Source organism: Desmodus rotundus, chromosome 1 (genome assembly GCF_022682495.2).
Source record: "Desmodus rotundus isolate HL8 chromosome 1, HLdesRot8A.1, whole genome shotgun sequence".
Lineage (NCBI taxonomy): Eukaryota > Metazoa > Chordata > Mammalia > Chiroptera > Phyllostomidae > Desmodus > Desmodus rotundus.
In genome coordinates, this window is record NC_071387.1 from 27,364,440 (window position 1) to 27,372,214 (window position 7,775).

The following is a 7,775-nucleotide window of genomic DNA, read 5'->3' on the forward strand; positions in this document are numbered from 1 at the left end:
TGCTACATGGGGTCGTTAAATAAATGTGTGTATCTACAGCTCTTAGGACGGTGTCTGATATGTGGTATGTGTGATGATAAGGCTAGCTGTGGTTATTTGCAGTAATATATCTGGATTCAAATAAAAGTCTGTATAAAAACAATATAAGTTAAATGACCTAGTCATTCTCATTTTACATATTAGAAAGTTGAAGCTCAAAGAGGTTAAGTAATTTAAATGGCAAAAACTGGTTCTTATACTGTAAAACATTAAATAAGTTTATACTACATTATTGTATAAGTTGAGTTAAAAGTAGTTCACAACATTAGGAAATTGAATCCAGAAATATGTAAAAAAGAATAATATATCACAACCAAGTGGGTTTTATCCCAGGCATGCAAGGCTGGTTCAACATTCAAAAACCAATCAATGTAATTCAGCATATTAATGAATAAGCAAGAAAAACAACTGATTACGTTCATTGTAGATAATTCTGAAAGTTAAACTACCAAAGTATAGATTAAAAATCACCCATAAATCCACAAACCAGAAAGTTATACACTGGAAAACAATTTGGCAGTTTCTTAAAAAGTTAAACTTAATCCTCGCATATAACCCAATATTTTTCCTAAAGAAATAAACTACTTTCACACATAAACCTGTGCATAAGTGTTTCTAGTAGCATTGTTCAAAATCACCAAAATCTTGAAAGAACCCAGATGTCCTTCGGTGGGTGTATAGATAAACTAATTGTATATATACATTCAGTGGGATACTATTCAGCAATAAATAAAGGAAGAAACATTTGTATACATGCAGTAAAATGGATGAATCTCAAATGCAGGACACTAAATAAAAGAAGCCGTTCTCATGATTACATACTGTATGGGTCCATGTACGTGGCTTTCTGGGAAAGGCAAATTACAGGAACAGAGAACAGATCAGTGTTTGGCAGGAACCAGGGGGAAGTGGAGGGTCTGACTGGAAAAAGGGTGTAGGGGTTATTCTGTGGCCTATTTCTGGGGGTGGTGACCAGATGCTTATATGAATGTATTAAAGCTCAGAACTGTAAGCCTAAAACACTGAATTCTACTGTATGTAAATTTTTTAAATAGTAAAAACACTTATCTTATATGCATTTCTCAAAGTTTGTTTAATGATACATTAAACTTAACATTTGTGCATTTACTGTGTCTAAATTTTGCAACACCTAAAAATAAAGATTGTAAACTAACAAAGTATTGGGAGGATGGAAAATCCCTAGCTGTTCTAATTAGAAAAATGTATCCTAAAGTGTGAAAATATAATTGGATTTATTAGAGCCAGGGTCCATTTATGTTCCTTTTCAGCAGATAAACATGTTGTCTGTTTTCTTGACAATTTATTGTAGATTCACTGATTGTTACTTAATAACGATGGTTAGTTTCTGGCTACAAGCTAGATAAGAGCTCTTTTGTAATCTGTTTCTCCACATCAATTCAGAAACCTCCCATCTCCCTTGAATTGCCTCTTGCTCACAATTCTTTCTCTCTTCTCATCTGTTCACAGGGGGAAAAAGTCAAATTAGTGAAAAACTTGTTTTAAGTGTTCTCTATGAATTTGTTACATTTAAGATTTAATTATAAATCATTTCTTGACTAGCAGAAGCAGATCGCACTGTATTGGTTGTGATCATCTTTGGACCTTATAAAACAACAAACTAACAGGTGCTTTAACATCTTAAACATTGTGGACCACTTGCAGTCTTTGAACTGAATGGTTACATTTTAGTATTTTGCTGTGGTGACAGTCGATGATGTCAGATTAAATTTAAATTGATCTCCTCTCAGTGTTTATCTCTGGTGCATGTGCAATTTCTTCAGCACCAGAGAACCTTTCAGGGGTGTTCTGTCAATACGGCTACCTGACAGTCATTTGTATTTGTAAACTGTGCATTTGGCACCTGCTGTTCACTGTTGCATCGGAGCTAGTGGGGAGCCAGGAGGGGTGCACAATGAAGTGATTGGTTGGTACATCTCAGCGGGAGTTATTGAAGGGAAGAAACAGCGCTTGCAGAACCCCAGGAAAGGATACAAAGAGAAACTGGTAATGTTAAACCAGCCAGCTATTCTTTGCTCCGAAAAATGATTGAAAAAGTCAGTCAATTCTACTGAAGGAATTAAAGTGTTTGTTGACCCTCATTATAATTCTTGTAACAGATTTGAAAAATAAAGGATTTCTATTGAAATATATATAATGAATTTCTAAAATAGCACAATCTCAGTAAAAGACAATTCATATGGACAGAAATATAAATTAAAACAATGGAAAAATACAGGTGTCTTTTACTTATCGAATTAGCAAAGCAAATCTTAATAATAAAAATGGACAAAGGTACTGTAAAGATTTCAAAGAATAAACAAGTAGACAAGTAGCAGCAAAAACTGACTAATGTTTTGTAGATACTGTTTATCTGCACTTTGTCATGTGAGCTATACATACATTAGGAAAGAAGAATAAAGACAAGGTGATGGTGTTCTAACCTGCCTGCTCCAGTTCAGGGTGGTAAGTGGCAACTCAAGGTGCAAGGTGGGGCCCTGCCCTAGACACGATCTTCTTCCATCCCTGGGTGCACTCTCACATGTTCACACTCACACCGGGACAGTGTAGACACACCCATTCACCTCACCTGCCACACTGTGGCCCCAGCCCAGAATCCATTCTTTTTTTCTCTTTAACGTCATTCCAGCCTGCAGCTGCTCTGGGAGTGTGTGTGTGTGTGTGTGTGTGTGTGTGTGTGTGTGTCCGTGTGTCCGTGTCCACTTAGCTTTTTAATGGTCTGTTTTGCTACAATGCATTCTCTGAACTGCAGATTTTCTTACATACTCTGATTGGTAATTAGCGGAGAGATGTCAGTATACAATGAGTCGTGCTGGTTCGTGTTATTTTCTTCAGAATGGTTTGAAGCCACCAAAGAAAGCCTTTTCACTTTGAAAGAGCTTGCCTTAGTGGTGTATGAAGACATCAAAACAAAACAAAACAGAAAAGCCAGTTTCATGGCCTCAAGAAGTGCTTTTGCTTTTCATAATGTTAAGCTACCCAGTGAAGCTGCCCTTGTAGCTAAAGAAGTTGTGATGAAATTTCCCCCTGTGTTTAAGAAAGAGGAAAAGAAAATGCTATGCCCCCACCCCCCACACACACACTTTAGATGATCTGACGAAACTGGCTCTACTGACCGTGAATGCCCTCAAGGACCTGCCTCTCAAAAGCCTATCAGTGAGCTCCGGGGGAAGGCCACATAGGCCGTCTGGCTGACAGGCTCAAATGCTGGTGGAAGCTGAGAAGAGCTACTGTTTTCGTTCTAGGATTTTTTATAGGACTCTGGTTGTAAAGCTCCACAGTTTTAGGTGCTTAATACTATTTTTCCCTTGGACCCTGTTTTACAGAACATAAGTGTTTTTAGGTATGTTAATTGAGGAAAGTACATAAATGCCCAACAGGAAGGGATGGTTAAGTAAGAGTCAGGAGAGCACCTTAGTACTCTCATGTGTCTGTGAAGCGATAACATAGAAGAACTTCTGCGAAGTGAATGCAGGGATTAGAACACAAATCTGAGTACCTGGATGAGGCTACCACCGAATAAAAATGTCAACAGACCTCTGGCCTGTCGTAGTCATGGTAGGATGGTGGGGTTACAAGTTAAAAGTTTTTTAAAATTTATGTGGAGCTGGTAAAATAGAGGTAAGTTTATTTTAACAGTTTTAAGCTAAATTTTTATTTGACTTTGGTTTTAGAATTCCTGGAAAACTCAAGCAGTTCGTATCCGACTTACACTCTGGGAAACTTCACAGAGAGTTCCATCACGGGCCTGACCCAACCGACACAGCCCCAGGACAGGTGGGACCCTTGTTCTTCAGTGGGTGCTTTTCTTATTTCCCAACGGACTCTGGATAATGGACAAACCATGTTCCTTTTAAATTAATTTTTAATATTTTAGATCTTCCATGTAGTTGCAAGAATGTTACAACATAGTCTTTTGGTCTGAGTATGCCGTCTATGGGACATGTCTATAAAAGAGCTAAAGTTGGCTGCAAATAGAGGGAGGAGATAGGGCTTGGAAGCAGGCACGTCAGTGAAATCGGTGGATTCCATTAGTTGTTCAAGCCGTCTTCTGTGGCTGGGAGACTCACCGCACTGTGAAGAAAGCAATGGCTTGGTTTTCTTTTTTTTTCTTTTTTTAAAATTTAAATATATTTATTGATTATGCTATTGCAGTTGGTTTTCTTGCTAAACCGTCCTAACAGCCCTCACCAATACAGTATTTATAATGCTCAAAACTTAAGGTTCAATGCAGCTTTTTCATTTAAGATTTAGAATGCTTGACACTGTGTTTGCTATGTATTTTTTCTTTTTTTTTAACCTGAGGATTTTCCTATTCCTATGTTCCTGCTTTGTTAAACACCCTAAATTTGCATTTTGATTCATTATCAATTTCTCTCTCCCACTATACCAAGAGGGAAGATATACTGAACTCTATTTCACATGCCTAGAACTTCAATCCACTATTTTGCCCAAAGAACCTCCACTTATAAAATAAAAATAAAGACTAAGTGAATTTTTCTTTACTTTGAGTCAAATTAAGTTGAGAGTCAAGCGTTCCCTTTAGGAATCTGATGACATGCTTTTTCCTTGAAATCTGAGGTCAGATTTTTCTTTGATAATTAAGCAACTATAGAAGCAGCAAATTGTTGGCAATAACCCAAAGGTAATCCTTTTCATCAGAAGAGTAGGACTGCTTAGTATTTTGTAGATGAAGGAAAAATGTAATCTATCATTATTGTATTATCCGGATTTGTATTCAACTTATGCGTCAGATAGCTGAACTCCTTGTATTTTATTTATTAATCTTTGTGTACTAATGGCACCAAATATTGCAATAATGTTTGTTTAATAGTAATATAATTTCAGCTAAATTAAACCAAACATATACTTCAACGAAAAATAAATTACAAATATATTGGGAAGTGGGGTGTGACAAAGTTGTATGGGAAGGCTGTAGCCACGCTGTTCGCCATTATCATAGGAATACAGCAGTAGATACAGGGTGTAGTGTATGTACCATGTGCCGTAATTCGGGGATATCAAAACAGTGGCACTCGGGTGCACTGAAGAGCTTACAGGGTGGAGATAAAGGACAGACCACGCTGCCTTTTCTTAGAAATTCCCGGAAGCCACTCTTACTGCTCCACTGTGTGTTGGTAGCTGCTGTCTGTGCACAGGTGGAATATCGCAGAAGTTAATTCCTTGCAGTACTGAAGTGTTTGTTTTCCTCCCTATGTCAGTTTAGTTTTGATTATTTCTGGCATCCAGGTAAGTGTAATTCTAGCTACAGAATAGGCGCCTTTAATCCTCTTAGCAGTCATTTGTATGAGGGAAGGGCTTAAACCAACGTACTCAGGACTTTGGATGTTGGCTGCCTCTATAGAATATTGGAAAGGGCCCAGGTGTCAGGTATTTTATTTCCTTCCACTGCATCCCAGGAACTGCCACAGGTCCGTAGCTCGCGGCCCTGCGCTGGAAGGTTGGAGGAAAGGCACGTGGAATGGGGACGGCGAGATTCCAAACGGAACCCTTGTCTCCGCACACAGCACCTATAGAGCAACTTCCACTCATCTCATACTCTTAGTGAAGCATTACAACTCCACAAAATATATTGCTATAAAAATGTTTTGTTCTTTCTCTTGTAGGAAGTCCAAGATGTAGCAAGTAGTCCCCCTGAGAGCTCCTTCCAGAAACTGGCACCCAGCGAATATAGGTACACTCTACTGAGAGATCGAGATGAGCTTTGAAAACTTGAGAAACAATTTGAAAGCCTTTCTGACAGCAGCATCAACTTACATGGTGGAAATAGTAAACCTATATTTTCATAACTCTATGTGTATTTTTATTTTGAATAAACTGAAAGAAGTTTTGGGTTTTTAATTTTTTTTCCTCCCCCGACTCAGAATGCATTGTCACTTAAAATAGTCTCTTTTTAAAAATCTTTTAGGGTTAAAAACAAAAACCAAAAATCAGAGACCTATCTGCTTTAAATCTGTCCTGTAAAATTTTTAGACACCGAGGGAAAGGAGGCATTGCCAGAAACATACCATTAACTTGCACAACCAGGTTAGGCAGGACGTAGAGACGTTTTCTGTGTACGATATGCTTTTCTTTTCTCTTTATATATGATCCGTCCTGTTGGTATTTTCCTTATTACATTTCTCAAAGCTAAGGGGGTACGTATTCTGGATTCTTGGGAGGGGAATAAATTAAAACGTTCACCCTGTGTACTGTGTTTTACTGATTGGTTGGATATTGCTTATGAAAACTCCATAGGGGTGTGTTTTAGATTATTTGTGTGTAACTTGAACGTACTATGAAGAGGGGGAGAGCCACAAACCAGGACATTTGGCAGGAATTCTCCTTATGAATTAAGAAAATGAAAGGTGTTATTGAATTTCTGTGTTTGTCTAACGAAGTGGCATATGGATGGTATTTAAAACCCTGAATTATACCTAAATCTTGGAAAAGAAAATACTAGTGGAGCAGGTTACCAGTATTGAACTATGTGACTTTTAAGGCTCCTCCTATCTTGACACTTTTTCCAAAGAGAAAAACCAGCAGACAAATTGTAATTCAGTAATTCTGACCTCCTTCTATGTTGTAGTCATTATAGTTACCTAGATGAGAGACAATGGGCACAGACGTTTTTTCCTTGTGAAATTGTCAGAGGACCCTATCCCCTCTTGATTCTCCGATGTCCCGGGCCTGCGGTGCACACTCCCGTGGGTCCCTGGGCCAGGCCTCAGTACTGCCAGGGAACAAAACCAGAGGGAGAGGACCCTCAGTTTCATATCAGGAAGCCCCGTGCCAGAGGACACACAGGCTGAAAACCAGCTTTCCTCTGGGCCTGGGTCGGTGCTATAGGCCAAGAGTCGTTTTATATTTGGAATTTAAGTCCATCCCAGTTTGGGGAGAGATTATTTTTAAGCTTAAGAGGCTGACATGTGCCATTATATGTAGTATGTAATATATGTTAACATCTTTCAATTCTTTCAAAAATAAAGTGAATATTTATAATGGATATTTAATGATTGTTATTTTTAAAAATCAGCCTAGAACTCTTAGTTATGCATGACTTACCCATCACTTCATTCAGAATAATAAGTTATTAATAAGGTGATAAGGGCATGTTTAGTATCTTTTACCAGATTAACCAGAAAAACAGGACAGAGTTTCCTAAAGGTTGGACCTTGGTTGCTTTTCATCAGTAACTTTGAAATCAGATGTAGCCTTCAGCTCAGAGGGCAGGCCAGATCTGTAGTGGTCAGAAAGGCAATTCACACTCACTCACCAAGCTGGCCTACAAAACCGTAAGTAGCATGTGCAATTAACTCGTGGTTTTGTAATCCTACAATTGTTTTTTAAAAATAAGCAAGACAACACTCAGGTGTTGGGCTGCGGAGCGCTGGCACGAGAGTAAACAGGAGAAAGGCCCGGAGGAGCACGTGTTCCCTGTGGCCCCCGATGACGCAGTGGCCGTTCAGAGTGAGTGGACTTGAGGCTGCACTATGCAGCGTACTGCATATCGGGACTCCGTGCTGCGACCACAGACTCCTCTAGACTGAAGCCACCAAGGGCAGGGATACTGAATTTTGTGTCCCTATGTCCAGGACCTAGCATTTCTAGACACTTAGTCACCATCACAGCGTTTACTGAATGAATGGGATGCAAACTGACCTTGGGTAACTTTTATATCCCTGGGGACTTGGCAC

The 7,775-nt window shown here is 38.9% G+C and overlaps 1 protein-coding gene across 2 annotated transcripts in view; it reads left to right on the forward strand.

Annotated features, from left to right (window-relative positions):
- The window catches only part of ERP44 (endoplasmic reticulum protein 44), a 65,008-nt gene extending 59,079 nt beyond the window's left edge, over positions 1 to 5,929 (forward strand). For both annotated transcript variants that reach the window (XM_024560041.3, XM_045195094.3), the window contains 2 exons: positions 3,753 to 3,855; positions 5,706 to 5,929. In XM_024560041.3, coding sequence (XP_024415809.1) covers positions 3,753 to 3,855; positions 5,706 to 5,807 — 205 coding nt within the window. In that variant the 3' untranslated portion in view covers positions 5,808 to 5,929. The remainder of the gene's footprint in view (positions 1 to 3,752; positions 3,856 to 5,705) is intronic.
- Positions 5,930 to 7,775: the final 1,846 nt, after the last annotated feature.